This window comes from Phalangium opilio, unplaced genomic scaffold, assembly GCF_054372755.1.
Source record: "Phalangium opilio isolate 3A_F unplaced genomic scaffold, DU_Popi_V2 ptg000031l_1, whole genome shotgun sequence".
Taxonomy (NCBI): Eukaryota; Metazoa; Arthropoda; class Arachnida; order Opiliones; family Phalangiidae; genus Phalangium; species Phalangium opilio.
In genome coordinates, this window is record NW_028324158.1 from 4,762,177 (window position 1) to 4,781,106 (window position 18,930).

The 18,930-nt window shown below is 36.3% G+C and overlaps 1 protein-coding gene and 1 pseudogene across 1 annotated transcript; both read right to left on the minus strand.

Annotated features, from left to right (window-relative positions):
- Positions 1–7,634: 7,634 nt before the first annotated feature.
- LOC149690156 (very long chain fatty acid elongase 6-like) lies at positions 7,635–12,298 on the minus strand. Its single transcript, XM_089870486.1, has 3 exons — positions 11,808–12,298; positions 7,709–8,450; positions 7,635–7,640 (listed from the first exon to the last, which is right to left on the minus strand). Exons 1-3 carry the CDS (start codon positions 12,296–12,298, stop codon positions 7,635–7,637), a joined length of 1,239 nt encoding a protein of 412 aa, XP_089726612.1.
- A 3,563-nt stretch (positions 12,299–15,861) lies between these two features.
- Positions 15,862–18,480, minus strand: LOC149690157 (very long chain fatty acid elongase 6 pseudogene; annotated as a pseudogene).
- Positions 18,481–18,930: the final 450 nt, after the last annotated feature.

Sequence of the window (18,930 nt, forward strand, 5' to 3'; positions counted from 1 at the left end):
GATACCCTACCATTAAGTTTCTATTTCTGAATATGATCTATAGATGACTAGTCCGTCCTCATGTAGCCTATAATCCGTCTCACCCCAACCTGATATTAAGTTATGTGATACACTGCCGCCGTGAAAGCCTTAATTTTTAGTGTATTCTTAGCATGGCACGCGAGAGGTACCAAAAAACCTATCCTCGATTGACAACGAGGTTTTGGCTAGGGAATTGTTTTACCCTTAAATCGTTTATACAGGAACCTGCTCGCTTTAAAAACCATGGTAAAAACGTTGCTTGTCTTTTGCCCTGTTTTTCTTTCGAAACGTTAAAACATCCGTAGCAAAATTGGCGAAAAAGTAACACATGTTCCGGTTAGGGACTCTAAAATATTCCAACCAGAAGAGTACTTCTCTCTTAAACCGTTAGAGGTTACCGGCGCCACCATGGAAACAAAAATATCTCTCTTGTTTTTGGCGCCCTAGCCCCTATGTCTCTTGGGCGCTGACGTTTAAGAAGGAATTCCACAAAATACCTATCTAAAGATGTATACTTAAAGAGGATCATTCTCTTATGGTATTGCTGGGAGTTAAATTTATCTTCAGATAATTAAAATCTGAATTTATGTTCCTTCATAATGAGAGTCTGAAGGGTTCTAAGAGGTTGATTTTATTCACTCTGGAAGTGTCCTCAGAAACGATAAAAATGGTTTTCAAAAACATTTGAGTTGATTGTCAACACCGATTAACGTAATCACCGATATTAATCACATAAAATAAGTAATTTTTACTCAATATTTTTGGATTTTTCTGTAAATTACTCAATTGCCATTTAAAAGAGAATGGTACATGTATTAATTACACATAGTTTAAGCCCAATATGTGCAAGATTGTAAATCGGTATAAAACTAAGGCAATATTTTTTTGGTGAGTTTTTTTACTAACGTTTTCTTTATTAAATGTGGCACCCAACTTTTGTAGCAACGTTAAATAAATTTTTTTTGTGATATTTGTGTGCAAAGTGTTCAATCGTTAATTTACACAAAATTAAATTAGTTGAATTACTAGGCTGTTTATTTTAATTATACTTATGATACACGTTTTTATTGCACTTTGAGTAATTTCAAAACTAAGTGTGAACTTTGTACAGTTTGCTAAGAACTAATGATATAGGTTTGTCCTTGATAATCATTCATTTATGAGCTTTCATTGACATTTCTAGAGTGCTCAGCATTCGTTTAATATTATTTTTCAATATTTGTTGCAATATTACACAGACGATTTTTTTTCTTCCACAATTCCATATAGCCTACAAGAACATGACTTTCCACTTAAAAGCAATTCCGGGAGCTATAACATACGCCTATAAGATAAATGACATTCTCAAAGACTCCATAGAGCATCTAGTAGTAGCCCCTTCCCATAGAAAAAAATGTTATTTTTTTATACGTAGCCACGGAATATCAACCGTTACACTCGTACTAGGGTTACATACTGTTGCATCTACCAAAAATGTTGAGGTATTAGATGAGGTGATTGAATTATTACCTAATCTAACGCGATATAAATTATTAATGGTTTAAAAGGATTATTTTCTAGATTAGTCTTTGGGTTATAATCCTTACCAATTAGCCTTACTGCTATTCAGCGTCATTGGAGGATTATTTGGAAACTACTCTCATAGAGGCTGGGTAACTTAAGAAGGTTCGCAGAATCACCGTCAGATGGCGCGACGTTTGAACCCCCTGGCGGTGATTTGTGGGAGTGGTTTCCAGACACTCTGCTAGTGACGTTAAATAGGAATAAGGCCAATTCATAAAGGTAAAAGAATTCCAACCTTGAAATGGCACATCAAGGATTCTAAGAGTTTATAATATTTTTTTTACTTAAATTTATTAAAACTTACAAAAATGTTTTCGATGATCTTTAACCGATTTTTAAAGTTGTCGATATTAGACCTAAGTACGACACAAAATGAATTACACCATTTTTAATATTTCAGCAAAAACCAGGGTGTTTCTCTTATTAGTCAAAGTTTCAGTGAAACGAACACGGAAGCAAAGTGTCAAAAGAACTCGTAATCATACGCGCTATTTTGCAATTTGCTATAGTCACGGCAAAATAACCAAAATATTATACTTTTACACATTTTAATTTTGTTGGCTGAAACTTTGGCCAATAAGATGACCGATAGTAGTTATTGAAAAATAGAAAGGTTACTATGAAAATCGTTTGAATGTCAATACCAATGTCTGGTGTTGACCACTTTATTTATAAACACGAAACATCCGGTAGGGGGATCCAAAGACGTTAGATATGACTTCTAATTAAAGAACTGGTAAGTTTGAAGCTCAGTCTAACACAATAGAAAGCGTACGAAAAGGGTTTATCATCCTTCATTTAAGATTATAAAAAATTTAAACATCGAAAATATAAATTCAACAACCATCTCATCACTGGCCCACACATAAGGAAAATATGGACTCTTACTCCTAGACGTTTTTCGTTTATATATTTTGATCGTTCGATGGAGTACCGTATGTTTTTGTATACCGGTATGCAAGTTTTTGAATTTCTTTCGATATTTTTTATTTTTGACCCAAAAATTTGAAATATTTTCAATGCATGGAGTGTAAAACGTTTACATTTAAAACTAGGGAGATTTGAAGTGGGTGGGTGGGCTTTTAGAATCGTCCATGGAGCTAACACATCGTCCGTTTCTATCCCAATCTGAAAGCTTTTGATGTCTGCTTCTTTCAAAATCAAAGAATGAAATTGCACTTTTATAAAATAAAAAATATTTTTGATTTTTTTTTTTTAGAATTGGAATTTTTAAGGAGCTACCTGAATTGAAAAGGGTTAAAGAAGGTAGTATGGTATATTAGTTTTTAAATACACGTGTTGTATGTTATATTCTGCAATGGTCTAGGAAAATTACCCTCACGTTGCTGGAAGAATTTTGATTACTTTGATTCTCTTACTATTTTACCATCAAGTCCCTCGGTTATAAAGCCAAAAATTCCTTTAAAAGATGTTTGGAAAAGGATGTACACTAAATATTCTAGACTTATTTAAGTTTCTGCCCATTACAGTGGATTTTTTATACAAGCGAGATATCCATGCAACTGCTCTTACGCATAAAAAAGATATTAAGTTACCCAAGATTTCTTAAAAAAACCTTTAAAAGCGTTTGAAATGTTAACGTCGATTATTTTGTTCTGATGTTTTAGGTAAGCACTTATCAAATCAGCAATGATTTCAATCTACTGACAAATATTGTTTTAGAGGACATAATAGAAAATGTGCAGAGAAAAAAATAAGTAGAAAGAAGTCCAAAAGACATTTTCGAATTGAGTATAAATGTTTTTGTATCCATTTCGAAAAAGGAAGAGTCCTGTGGGATTAACTCGGATTTCTTGGAACATATTCTAGAGTATTGGTCTTAAATAGCTTAAATGGTATTCAGGGTGTTTTTGAAAGGTTTGTAAGATATTAGGGGGGGGCGGTTTCGAAATTTTGAGTCTGAGCCACCTTTTTTAAACAATCAATTTCCAAATTGTTATTAGCTCTAGTCACATGAATTCAATATTCTTAAAAGAATGGAATGAATTTTTGACACAATATATGGAACAGTGTCCCTAGCTCTTCCATCTTCGGTTGACTTATTTTAACTTGCTAAAAGGAGAGCAGTACCCAGTCTGAGTTACGTATAGGTTCAATGAGAAAAAATAGAAAGTACGACCACCCTAAAAATAGTATAACAAAGTCTAGGGTAGCTTCAATTTTATTTGGTGTACCCCTTTCACCGTTTGGACAAGTTGGATAACCCTAATTTAAAATCCTTGCAATGATTAGAATAGCTTTTGTGCGTAAATATATTAGATGGCCATTAAACTTGCGCGGAGACTTCTGTTTTCATAACTTATCTCAGCTTCACTGTTCATTATGGTATCTTTCGGAAAATTCAGGTGTAACATGGCTTTTCAAGTGTCTATGCATGAATATGCATAAATACTATGAATTATGGATTCCAAACTAGACCAAAAAGCTGGCCACCAAATTAGCGATGCACTTGCGGATGTGACGTGGCTCTAAATTGAGTCGGAAGTAGCTAGGTCTCGTAGGGTAAAGAAACTATAGCTCTCTTAAGTGGGGTGTTTAAAATTTCGCTCATGCGTAAAGAGAGCAAATTCGAATTTCCTTCTCTTGGGGTGCTGGAAGTAAGAGTTGGGACGCAGTATTTTTACATATCCATGGTCTATGGGTACAAACAGACATAGATGCAATTTAAGAAGCAGGAATGGAGAACAGAGTAGTCTGGGTGCACTTCAAAATCCCGAACCCCCCTTCCCTGGGACAAGGGGGGGGGCACAGAAGAAGAGCTGGGTCATAGCGACAGAGGTAAAATGGAACCTCGTATTTTTCGCCGTCCCCGTCATCAACGCCATCAAAACGTAGTTTAAGTGAGCCAATAAGATAATTTAAACTTTCCGTTACTTGTTGGAGGGAGGGGCTCTATACTGGGCTATGAGTTTGACTGAAATAAATACTAACCGTTCTCCATTCCAGGTTTTAAAATTACATCTATCCCTGGTAAAAATAAACTAGTGATTCTAAACGATCAAAGATTGCTTTACATATTAAAAGGGAAATTTATTCCACCAAGCCGTATGCACTCAGATTAATAAACTCCTGTTAAGTTTATCATTTCCCGGCTTAAAAATAGGAAAACAAGGGTGTCTTTTGGAGCGTGTACCAAAGAGTTACCGAGATGCGGAGGGTGAAGTGTGGGGAAGGTCTGAGGAATACTTGGAAGGATTTAAGGAAACTCTTCCTTCTGAGTCATTGGTTCCCGTGTCCACATTGACGTTGAATATCGAGAGACACCAACCCGGGGGCTTCTTATAACGTAGTCCCTAAGGCCCAGTCTTAACTCAAGGAGGGAACTCGATGCCCTGATCATCTTCCGTTACGGTACATCGCTGCTAAGCCTCTCCAAAACCAAGAGAGCATTAGCTTTTCAAAACAGCTCTCTTCCGCAGTCGGGACACACTCCTTAGGCTGCAATACCTCCACTTTTCCTATTACCTAAGATAGGTGCCGAAAGATATACATTTCAGGTCACTTTTTTAGGTCTAACGTGTATATATTTATTTAAAGAATGTGTTAAATTAGTTTAAGAATATTGAATATTGGTTCTTTCTGTGAAAAAGAAATAGAGCTAGGCATTTAAAGTGAAAAACGATCCTTAAATGCATTTCAAAAGTCCTAATAATAAACTACGGCTTTGATAGTGTATTTTAACACTGTAAACAAAGCTAAAACAAATAGTGTAATCAGTGAGATAACTAAATCAAATGTGTCCCTGCCCGTGAGCCTCATGTTTGTGCCCTACCTTAGGGTAGCAGAAGCGCGTCCTTTGGAGGGTCAAGTGAATATAGTTAAAGGAAATATCCCGGTTCTACACATAATACCTTAAAAGAACGACCTTTTTCTAAATATATAGGGAAAATATTAAAAAAATGATCTTTTATTACGAAATAATTAGAATTTAATTAGTCTTAAAAACGAAGACTATAGTCCCATCATTGGTTTAGTGGCGTCTGCTAGCCAGAACCCCTTACCCCTAAGGATTGGTTGAACATATCCCGCGCGCGTTGTAGGTAGCGGTCACCTCTAAACATGGCGAGACAGTAGTCAGCGTATTTAAATTAGTGATCATTTTTTTTTTTTAATGTTTTACCTTCCATTTTTAGAAGAGGTTGTTTGAACCTTTCATTTAAAGTATTTACGGCACCATTAAGGGAGTTTTAATAACTTATCTGGAATTCTTCATCAAGATGGCCGTTTAGTAAAGAAGCTTTCTTAGTGAGCTTTTAGTATCTTCATGCAGAATTTCAGCATCATAGGTCAGTGGGTCTTGGCGACACATTCACAAATAAGAAATTGGCCAATGAAGTGCAATATTTTCGAAACAGAAATTACATTTGATGAAATGCGTATTTGTTGTTTCTGAGTTACTAGTCACTTTAGCATAAAAAAGTTTCTGAAAGAGAAAATTTTAACTATTCCTGGATGAATTAAATAAATTCATCTTTACTGCGAAAGGAGCAATATTCGGTATATTCTAGGGAATTTAACATAAATCAGATTGGGTGCGGGTTTTTGCTGCACCTTAAGTGAAGTTCGGGGAATTTCAAGGATGAAGCTGTAGTTTGATCGTGCTGATAAAATATCGATGGTTTCAAGCGTTAAAAATGGCGTTATTTTTTTTATAAAACTTAGTGCAGAATGGCGTAACTAAATTTATTACTAAAGGAAGACTGACCTAGCGAAAATTTGCATTCCTTAGACGGGCTAAATTAATTAATTTCTTGGATATTGCAGGATTTTAATTTGATCACAAAGAAATTTTTGATCACAAAGAGCATCAAACAATACAAAGTCATACTTGTATTAAGAGTTTCGACTACATCATCACTTTAGCAATGTTTAAGGTTGCGTCTGGGATTCATTGCTGATTTTTATTGGTGATTTTAAAAGGGATTGCGAAGAAGGGAAACTTGGTGGTTAGGGGGGTCATCTTAGTACCGTCGCTAAAAATAGTTTATTCAGGATGCGTCCGTTTTGAGTTCTTTTTTTAAATTGACTGTTATTTCATATTATTCTTGCATACAGAATCTCTGTTACGGGTAATAATCGTGGGGCTACTCACTAAAAATTCATTGGCGATTTTAAAAAGGGATAAGGATTAACGGTTACTTAGCGGTTAATACAGTGAATGGTAACGCGTTGAGGGGCTACTCACTAAAAATTGCGTCGTAGTTTATTAAGGATTCATGCAATTTTTGAATGAATATGGATTCGCTAAGATGAAAGTTTGCTTGTAGTGACTATAATAAAGCATTATTACTTTGGACACTCCCTCTCAAAGTCCGTGTACATCAGTTATGCCATACCTCCAATTATTTTAGTACAGTAAAGGATAAATCTTCTTACCTCTCGCAGTGAACGTAAGTTAACCCACCCAAATCACAAATTTACACCAACTCCGAGTTCTCTCCTGTGTTTCAACATGAGAATCGTAATTATAATTAGATGAATCTACATAGATCTAATTCACAAGAAAGCTTTTAATTTGACGTGTTTCAAGCTTGATTACAATATTCACACAAAACAAAAAGGATAGAATATCATTATTTAATAATTAAAAAAAACATGTAATGACGTTGATCAATATTACTAGCAACGTATTTAATAAACATACACTCAAGGATATCATTAACGCCTATATGTTAATGTCGCGGTTGAAAATAATATTCAATTAATTGGAGGATGAAGCACGAGAACAAATTTAAATACAACAGCGGAAATAATATTTTTCGAAAGACCCATACTGTTTAAACAAATAAATTTCCAAGTCATAATAACGCTAATCTATTAGAAAGTCACCTCTTAAATGCTAGAATTGCTACAAATTTATCGCAAAGATTATCTACAGCAACATTAATAATCTACAAACATTCCTTCACCAAAAAGAAAAATTATGATTTGTTTGATTAGAGAAAAGACTTAGCTAGTGTAAGCTTTCATGTACAGTTTTTCAATATTTTAGAAACTATTGTGTCTTTCTAGGGTCGCTTTTTAAAAATTTATACCTATGCAGAAAGAATTTGGTAAACATATACATTAAATACATTGTAAAAGACATCGCAATGAACGATACGGTTGCGTTAGTGGTACATTCGTGTCCCTGTATATTCGCCTTTAAACTATACGAGGAAGCCAAAAAGATTGCTATCATTTGTACAATTTGAACGGTGGTCATAATCATAGAAAATTTAATCGGTATATTAAATTTAGCCGCTTTCAACGTAAAATAGCAGTACATCAGCGAATGCACGCAATAGTTTAACGTTATAGCCCAGCGTAAAACTGCTAACAAGGTTCTTGCGAAAGTCCATAAAATAACCAGGGTTAGGGCATGATGAGACAAATGTAGAGTTGATAGTTTCTGCTTTCTTAATACGATGAAAACGGTATCCAAAAGTTCGATAGCTTTAGACAAGACGAAAGCCATGGCCCAAAATAAAGTGACTGAGTTCATGGTTGAATTACAAACGGAAAATTCCATACCGAAGTTTTTCAAGATGTAGATCATCTCTGGAACCATTCTTAACATACCGCATATACTGAAAACGGCCAGTGAAAAGTCCCACACTATAACCGCTTTACGAACTTTCACGGGATTTCTGTTCTTCATATATCTTTGCAAGCCGAATATGAAAGTTAAGTAAACCAAAGCCAAGTAAAAACTATAATGCCAGTTTTTCTTGAACCAAAGTTGAACCCATTCGAGAGTAATTCCAGTTTCAAATTGCTGAACGAAGGAGTAATGTGGATATCCAGTGTATTCTAACTCAGAGGCGGACATTTTTTCAATCGCGTTAAATGCTTCTTTCAGCGAACTTAATGCGAATGTTCAATTCGTACGCCTTATAATACTACAGATAGGATGCTTTTGTAGTTTTCAATATATTTATGTTGTATAGGTAGAATTGGAGGTGTCGTGCCAAACCAACGATCCAGGAAATATTAAAATGCGTAAGTCCTGATAATGACCACGAAAAGGTCTTGCGTAAATTTAAATTTCAACTTTTTCCTGATTTTAAACCGTAAACTTGATTAAAGTATTTCACGTCAGTCCTGTTTTAAAACCACTTACACCTTTTGCAAACAGACTGACTGTAATGCTAGGTGGTTTTAGAATATTAATAGGTGAATATATAAAGTGTTTGGTCTTGCTGAACTTGTTAAAAAATAAGAAAACGTCATCACAGTTGCGCGCGATTTTGCACGTGACGTAAGTCTGGATGTAGAATGCTCGTGAGGATTTTTTTTTTCAAACTAGAACAAATTTCCTCACTTGCATTCTTTCCATGATCTTACGAATTTGAGCGCGAGCGTCATTTTTCCACACTAGAAACGTCACTCGTGACGATTTGTTATATTTTTCAATTAGCTCCTCCTACTTTATTATTATTAAAATTATTTCTGGTAAGTATACCCAAGGAGAAATGAGGTAAAATGGATTGGAAATGATGGTAAGCACCGAAACTCTTACAGCGTACCTTACGCACGCCCCTACCCTTCGGTGGGCGATTGCTAAACGCTGCCGCGTAGCGCCATAGCATTTGTACAAGAACTAGCTTCTATTTTAAGACAGAGGTGGCATCCTTAATGATTCCGTACTGTACAATCCTTCCTAAACTCTAATGATTCTGGGTACCTAAATTAAGACATCAGAGGCAACGTTATAGCAGAAGTAAGATAAGGGCCTAGAAGTATCGAAGTAACCAAATTCTTCATTTGGCGAATGTGAATATTCTTGAAAACACACCAACGGTTGGCCCTCTGGTAGCGGTTTCTGAATTTTCTCTCCAAAACGTGAGACACTCGCGGCGGTGGACGGCCGAACTAGATTCAAGCACCCGCGTCCGTTTTTCGCGGCTTTAGGTTGAGGGGAAGGGGGTAGGAAATGTTTTTGTAACTCGACCAAATTTTTTCTCTCTAGTGTAGGCGCGATGGAAGAGGCATAAAATCCTCAAATTTGTTCACTAATGCCAGGATCTGTTACCAATGCTAGAGCTCTATACTTCTATTTATTTTACTTCTGTTTATAGCTATAAAGGTTGCCACTCCCTTCCTCTCTCTTTCAAGGTATACCTAAGCGAAGAGTACTTCTCAATCAAAATACAAATATATTGATGTGTTGGTCTCACGGAAAGTTATTTCACCCTTTGCCAAAAATTGAGCCGTAAATCAGAGGGAATAACCTGTGCGGAGGAGTGGGATAAAGCGTGCGGAGGAATGGAATACAGCGTGCGGAGGAGTGGAATTCAGTGTGCGGTTTTAGGTCCTTGGGACGAGGAGAAAAACTGTGTACTAGACTAGTACACCTCACTATAATTCTAACAATTCAAAAAAAAGCTTCTAAATTTACCTGTTTCAAACCCGAAATGAGTAGCGTTTCTCGGTCACTATGCGTAGTAAGCTTCACCCCCAAGTGGGAGAAAACTGTGGGGGATGGAATGGGGAAAGATTCTTCACACTGTGGTAAAACCACCATGATGCTTCTTTGGCTACATTTATCACGCCCTCTCTCGACCATGTCTCGACTTAACAAATTCAAAATATAGTGGCAGCATGGTTCCAGGCTTCCATCGTTTTAGATAATAACTTTGGCTTTTATACACGCAGTATATGCCCATATTCAAATAATTAATACATGAAATATTACCAGATATTACCTAATTCACAAAAAGCTTGCCTCCGTTCCTCCCTTGAAATCTACGCGCCACGAAGTAGCAGAAGGCAATTAAGCTAAACTCGCCACCATGGTGCCACAGACGGCGCCAGCTAAATAGGTCACGTGTGTTTACCACTATGTGGATGATGCGACCCCAGGGTTGGCAAAAACCCGGCAAAAACTAGTTTTTGCCGGGACACGTGGAAAAAACCGGTAAAAACCGGCAAAAACAGAAAAAACCGGCAAAAACTAAGTTCATGGTTACAAAGTGGTAAACTAGCGAGTTTTAAGTGCATTTTCGAGATGTTTGTTATTGTTATGTTAGAAAAATAACAATAGTATTTTTAATTTTTAAATTCGAGGTGGTTATTACTCTATTAAATTTTTAGTATTCAAATTTGCCAGGTTTTTCGCGAATATTTAACGAATAATTAGTCAAATACTTCACATAGCAACTGGAAAAAACCTTAAAAAGTGGAAAAAACCGCGGAAAAAATGATTTTTGCCACCGGTTTTAACCTGGTTTAAACCGCGCGGTAAAAACCGCGGAAAAATTAGTTTTTGCCACCCGGTTTTTACCAGGTAAAAACCGCGGTTTTTTCCACCCCTGGCAAAAACTTGCCAACCCTGTGCGACCCCCACTATTTCAACCCACCCCGTCCTCCCGTTTTTGTGGGAACTTATATCGCGGGTCGGGGCAGAGTTCGGCTCAAGATTTCGACTCCTCCCCCTTTCTCCATGTTCAAAGTTCATAATATTTTCCACGCCCAAGTCTTAAGGTTAGAATTTCATTGTTTAATAAAAACAAATTGTGTAACATCGTTGATCAATAATGATAACAAAATATTTAAGTAACAAAAACACAATGATATCATTAACCCCTATATGCGGTTGAAATTAACATTCAATGAAATGGAGGAGAAAGCACGAGAACAAATTTAAATATAACAGCAGAAATATATTTTTCGAAAGCTCATACTGTTTAAACAAATAAATTTCCAAGTCATAATAACGCTGTTTAATGGTACAATTGCTACACATTCATGGCAACGATTAGTTACATCAATATATTTCTTAACATTAATAATCTACAAACATTCCTTCACCAAAAAACAAATTTATCATTTGTTTAATTAAAGAAAAGGCTTGGCTAGGTAAGCCTTCATGAACAGTTTTTCAATATTTTAGAAACTATTGTGTCTTTTTTGGGTCGCTTTTTAAAAATTTATACCTATATAGAAAGAATTTGGTAAACATATACATTAAATACGTTGCAAAAGACATTCCAATTAGCGATACGCCAACACCAGTAGTGCATTCGTGTCCCTGTATATTCGCCTTTAAACTATACACAGAAACCAAAAAGCATACTATCATTTGTACAATTTGAACGGTGGTCATAACCATAGAAAACTTGATCGGTATATTGAATTTAGCTGCTTTTAACGTAAAATAACTGTACATGAGCGAATGCACGCTAAAATTCATCGCTATAGCCCAGCGTCCAACTGCTGACATGTTATGAGCGAAAGACCATAAAATAACCATGGTAAGAACGTGGTGAGACAAATGTAAAGTTGTTAGTTTCTGCTTTTTTAACACGATGAAAACGGTATCCAAAAGTTCGGGAGCTTTAGATACGACGAAAGCCATAGCCCAAAATAAAGTGACCGAGTTCATGGTTGAATTACAAACGGAAAATTCCATACCGAAGTTTTTCAAGATGTAAGTTATTTCTGGAACCATTCTTAACATACCGCAGATACTGAACACGGCCAGTGAAAAGTCCCACACAATGACCGCTTTGCGAACTTTAAAGGGATCTCTGTTCTTCATATATCTTTGCAAGCCGAATATAGAAATTAAGTAAACCAAAGCCAAGTAAAGGCTGCAATGCCAGTTTTTCTTGAACCAAAGTTGAACCCATTGGTGAGTAATTCCAGTTTCAAATTTGTGAACGAAGGAGTAATGTGGATATCCAGTGTACTCTAACTCCGAGGCGGACATTTTTTCAATCGCGTTAAATGATTCTTTCAACGAACTTAATCCAAATGGTCTTACTGCAGACAGGATGTTTTTGTAGTTTTCAATACATTTATCATGTATAGGTAAAATTGAAGGTGTATATTGCCAAAGCAGGAAGTATTACTCGCATAAGTCCTAATAATGACCACGAAAAATTCTTGCTTAATATTAAATTCCAACTTTTTCCTGATTTTATAATGTAAACTTGATCAAAGTGTTTTACGTCAGTCCTGTTTTTAAACAATTTAGAGTCTTTGTAAACAGAATTATTGTAACGCTAGGTTGTTTTTGAATATTAGTTCCGTACACCACGAAAGATATTCCTGGTATTTTAAATATTCTCCGAGTATACGCAAGTGGAAACGAGTTAAGACGGATTGGAACTGGTGTTGGGCGACATGCGGCACCGAAACTGTCCCAGTGAACCTTACGCACGCCCCTGTCCTTCGCTGGGCGATTGCTAAATGCTGCCGCGTAGCGCCATTTTATTTGTGCAAGAACTAGCTTCTATTTTTAAGACAGAGGTTGCATCCTTTACGAATCTGTACTGTACAATCCTACCTAAACGGTAAGGCTTCCGGGAGGATTTCGGTGCTTAAGCGATCATAGTAAACGTGATAGGTATGTAGGTTGCCACTCCAGTCGTCAATGGCGTCGCTAGGCCTTTTTTTGGGGGGGGGCTACAGCCCCCCCCCCCAAAATAATCCTTAAACCCTACCAAATAATTGCTGTTAGCAACCTAAAATTCTGTAGCAATATACAGGGTGTTTGTGAAAGGTCCATCAATAATGAAAGGGCGTATTTATTGGGCCATTTTGAGTCGAAAATGTTCTATGACATTTTTCCGTTCGGGCCACTGTTTTCAAGTTATGATTGGAGTAATTTACGGATGACCCCTTAAATTTAATTAAGAAATTGAAAGACAGCGCTAATTTAATGAAGGGGTCATCCCTAAAATATTCAAATCATAACTCGAAAACCGTGGCTCGGACGGCAAAATGTCATAGAACATTTTCGACTCAAAATGGCCCAATAAATACGCCCTTTCATTATTGATGGACTTTTCACAAACACCCTGTATAAAAGATTACAATGATAGATTCGACAAGTTTCATCTCAGCAGATATGAATTTCAATATCAAACAGTACAATTTTGAAGAAAAAAACAGATGGAGACAAGTAAAATGTTTCATGTTCTTTCGAAGGGAGTACCAATAGTGTGGACTAAAAGCTAACTAAAACTACAAATAAACTTAAAACGAGTGAAAATCCTTCGTAAACGGTTCCGTACTCTTTATCAATAAAAGGTTGTATATCTTTAAAATACAAATAATTTCACGTTGACACAAATATACGGATAGTTATAAAGGTCTACACATTTTCCAATGAACCAATTATGCAATTTTACTATTAAGTTCTTATAATAAATAGTTTGCCCAGATTTAGCCCCCCCCCAAATTTTAAACCCTAGCGACGCTACTGCCAGTCCTCTTTCCTTCAAGGTATACCTAAACGAAGAATACTTCTCAATCAAAATACAATCATATTGTTGGTCTCACGGAAAGTTATTTGACCCTTTGCCAAAGTTAGCGCCATAAATCAGAGGGAATCACCCGGCAGCAGGAGTATAATTCAGTGTGCGGCGGAGATTTATAATTTTTGACTAGTACACCTCACCACTACTAACAATTCACTAGAAAGCTTTTAATTTGACATGTTTCAAACTTCATTATACTGTCCACGCCAAGGCCTTTAGGTTAGAATTTTATCTATATCTATATAAATCCAAGTCCTGACTGACTGACTGATAATCAACGCCCAGCCCAAACCGCTGAAAATTTGCAGGAACGTTACTCATAAGTAATAGGCGCGTACTAAGAAAGATTTTTCCAATCTGCCACCATCTTAATAAATGGCACCCAGAAATGTAAAAATTCTTAATTCTCTATGCAACCAAGTCCGCGCGTTTCAACTAATTTCACAAATATTTAGTACACTGGTTTTCTTTAACATATATAGACGGGCGGAATGGTCTTTCGGGTTCGATTTATTGCCATCTTTTTAAATGGCGGCCAGAAATTAAAACCCCTTCTTTATGGAATAATGTCCGCGTGAAAAGTAATAAAAAATGTCCCGACGGGCCTTCGCTCCTTGGCTACAAAATATTAGTCATCAGTAAAATCTATCCATTCTATATATCAAATTGATGAAAGTTCTTATTAAACGTGAGCGACGCCGCGGGTAACAGCTAGTCACTTAATAAAAAAAAATTGTGTAATAACGTTGATCAATAATGTTAACAAAATATTTAAGAAACAAACACTCAAGGATATCATTAACCACTATACGTTAATGATGCGGTTGAAATTAATATTCAATGAAATGGAGGAGGAATCACGAAAACAAATTAAATACAATAGCGGAAATAATATTTTTCGATAGTCAAGTGTTTAATGCTAGAATTGCTACAAATTAATGCCAAGGATTAGCAACATCAATATTTTTAAACTTTAATAATCTACAAACACTACAAACATTCCTTCACCAAAAAGAAAATGTATCATTTGTTTAATTAAAGAAATGGCTTAGCTAGGTAAGATTCCATGTACAGTTTTTCAATATTTTGAAACTATTGTGTCTTTTTTGGGTCGCTTTTTAAAAATTTATACCTATACAGAAAGAATTTGGTAAACATATACATTAAATACATTGCAAAAGACATCCCAATTAGCGATACGCCAACACCAGTAGTACATTCGTGTCCCTGTATATTCGCCTTTAAACTATACGCAGAAGCCAAAATGATTGCTATCATTTGTACAATTTGAACGGTGGTCATAATCATAGAAAACTTTATCGGTACATTAATTTTAGCGGCTTTCAACGTAAAATAACTGTACATGAGCGAATGCACGCTAAAGTTTATCGCTATAGCCCAACGTAATATTGCGGACATGTCTCTTGCGAAAGTCCATAGGATAACCAGGGTTAGAGCATGATGAGACAAATGTAGAGTTGTTAGTTTCTGCTTTTTTAATACGATGAAAACAGTATCCAAAAGTTCGGGAGCCTTAGACACGACGAAAGCCATAGCCCAAAATAAAGTGACCGAGTTCATGGTTGAATTACAAACGGAAAATTCCATACCGAAGTTTTTCAAGATGTGGATTATTTCTGGAACCATTCTTAACATACCGCAGATACTGAATACGGCCAGTGAAAAGTCCCACACAATGACCGCTTTACGAACTTTAAATGGATCTCTGTTCTTCATATATCTTTGCAAGCCGAATATAGAAATTAAGTAAATCAAAGCCAAGTAAAAACTGAAATGCCAGTTTTTCGTGAACCAAAGTTGAACCCATTCAGAAGTAATTCCAGTTTCGAATTTGTGAACGAAGGAGTAATGTGGATATCCAGTGTATTCTAACACCGAGGCGGACATTTTTTCAATCGCGTGTAGTTCTTCTTTCAACGAACTTAATCCGAGTGCTCAATTCGTAGGTCTTACTGCAGACAGGATGTTTTTGTAGTTTTCAATATATTTATTTTGTACAGGTAGAATTGAAGGTGTATCGCGCCAAATCAACGATCCAGGAAATATCAATCGCGTATGTACTAATAATGACCACAAAACGTCTTGCGTAAATTTAAAGTTGAACCATTTCCTGATTTTAAACTTTAAACATGATTGAAGTATTTTGCGTCAGTCCAGATTTAAAACCATTTAAAGCAATTCCAAAGTGAATGATTGTAAAGCTATGTTTTTCTGAATATTAATTCAAAACGGCATGAAAAATATTTCTGGTATTTTTAATATTCTCGAAGTATACCCAAGGAGAAATGAGGTAAGGTGGACTGGAAATGATGATAGGCGGCCTGCGGCACCGAAGCTATCACAGCGTACTTTGCGGAGTTTGCGCACGCCCCTACCCTTCGGTGGGCGACTGTTAAATGCTACCGCCTATCGCCATTGTATTTGTATAAGAACTAGCTTATATTTTTAAGACAAGGGTGGCGTCCCTTACGATTCCGTACTGTACGACCCTACCTAAACGCTAAGGATTCTTGGAGGACTACGGTGCCTAAGGTACTGGTACAGAGGCAACGTTATAGGTATGTAGGTTTCCACTCTCCCCTTTCGCCTTCACTGTATACCTGAACGAAGGGCACTTCCCATTAAAAATAGTCACATTGTTGATCCCACGGAAAGTTATTTCACTCTTTGCCAGAAATAGCACAATAAATCAGAGGGTATCACCTGAAAGATGGTATAAAGAGGAGTCGAATTGAAGATTTATAATTTTAGGCCCCTGGGGAGAGGAAAAAACTGTGTAATAGACTTGTGCACCTCACTACTAGTAGAGATCTTAGTAGTACTTAAGAAGCACATGAAGATGTAGTTCAAGTTGGCGTGTAGGGAACTCTGGCTCCACCTGTCGTTGTCTCTTGGTGCGAGGGGAAAAAATGGCGGCCCGATCCCTGTGTGTTGGTTTCTTTGCAAGTAATTATTTGAATGGTCTACTAGAAATTCCTCAAATGTTCGCATACCCCTGGCATATGTTTATCTAAGAATCTCAGGATATGTAAGGCTCTCCAGATTTTTTTTTTTGGAGTAGGGATAGCGAGAATACGTAAACGGTGTAAAGCGACATGTGGTGGTACACAGTCACGGCTTAAATGTAAAAAAGTTGAAAAGTTTGCTTGTATTGAATACAATGAAGCATTAGTACTTTTGGCTACTCCCTCTCAAATTCCAGGCCGGTACATCAGTCATGCCTTACGTCCAAACTTTTAAGGATAAGACTTTTTACCATTCGTAGTGAAAGTTACTTAACCCACCCAAATCACGGATCTACACAAACCCCGAGTTTTCACCTGTGGTTCAACATGAGAATCACAATTATAATTAGTTGAATCTAAATAGATCTAATTCACAAAAAATTTGGCATGTTTCAAGCTTCATTACAATATCGTTAAGGTTACAATTTAATTATTTAATAAGAAAGATTATGTAACAACGTTGATCAATAATTATATTGGGGGGAAAAGCACAAAATTAAATTTAACAGCGAATTGTTGGAAATAATATTTTGGGAAACACATACTGTTTAAACAAATAATTTTCAAGTCATAAAAGCACTAATCTGTTAAAAAGTCACCTATTAAATGCTAGAATTGCTACAAATTCATCGCAAAGATTAGCTACAGCAACATTTCTCAACTTAAATAATCTACAAACATTACTAACATTCCTTAACCAAAAAGTAAATTTGTGATTTGTTTAATTAAAGAAAAGGCTTAGCTAGGTTAGGCTTCAAGTACATAATTGTTCAATATTTTAAAAACTATTGTGTCTTTTTTGGGTCGCTTTTTAAAAATTTATACCTATACAGAAAGAATTTGGTAAACATATACATTAAATACATTGAAAAAGACATCGTAATGAGCGATACGCCAACACCAGTTGTACAATCGTGTCCCTGTATATTCGCCTTTAAACTATACGCAGAAACCAAAAAGTAAACTATCATTTGTACAATTTGAACGGTGGTCATAACCATAGAGAACTTGATCGGTATATTAAATTTAACCGCTTTCAACGTAAAATAACTGTACATGAGCGAATGCACGCTAAAATTCGTCGCTATAACCCAACGTCCAACTGCTGACATGTTTTTGGCGAAAGACCATAAAATAACCAAGGTTAAAACGTGATGAGACAAATGTAGCGTTGTTAGTTTCTGCTTTTTTAACACGATGAAGACGGTATCCAAAAGTTCGGGAGCTTTAGACAACACGAAAGCCATAGCCCAAAACGAAGTGACCGAGTTGATGGTTGTATTGCAAACGGAAAATTCCATACCGAAGTTTTTCAAGATGTAGATTATCTCTGGAACCATTCTTAACATACCGCAGATACTGAATACGGCCAGCGAAAAGTCCCACACAATGACCGCTTTACGAACTTTAAAGGGATTTCTGTTCTTCATATATTTTTTCAAACCAAAAATAGAAATTAAGTAAACCAAAGCCAAGTAAAGACTGTAATGCCAATTTTTCTTGAACCAAAGTTGAACCCATTCGTAAGTAATTCCGGTTTCGAATTTCTGAACGAAGGAGTAATGTGGATATCCAGTGTATTCTAACTCCTTGGCGGACATTTTTTCATTCACGTTAAGTGCTTCTTTCAACGAACTTAATCCAAGTGCTCAATTCGTACGTCTTACTGCAGACAGGATGTTTTTGTAATTTTCAATATATTTATGTTGTATAGGTAGAATTGAAGGTATATCGTGCCAAACCAACGATCCAGGAAATATCAATCCTGTATGTACTAATAATGACCGCAAAACGTCTTGCGCAAATTGACTAATCGAGCTTGAGATTCAGATTTCAAAAATGTGCGAAAGAAACGAAACCATTTCAATCGGAAAGGGGTCCGGGGATCAGAGTCATCCTCGCTTATGCTTATGGCGAATAAACAGTAACATTAGAAAGTTTAAACTGACACTACGGGCACTCTCTATTTAGCAATCCTTAAGGCCTGCCCAGACTGACACACTTTGCACGTTCGCATCTTCGCTATCCTTGCTTGCAAGATCGCGCTACTG

What these genes read in the sequence shown, in the direction of transcription:
- LOC149690156 (XM_089870486.1), bottom strand. Translation starts at nt 12,298, where the DNA reads ATGTCCGCCTCGGAGTTAGAGTACACTGGATATCCACATTACTCCTTC. An exon ending in TGGTCTTTCGCTCATAACAT is followed by an intron (nt 8,451 to 11,807) that starts GTCAGCAGTTGG and finishes ATTCGCATTAAG; the next exon opens with TTCGCTGAAAGAAGCATTTA.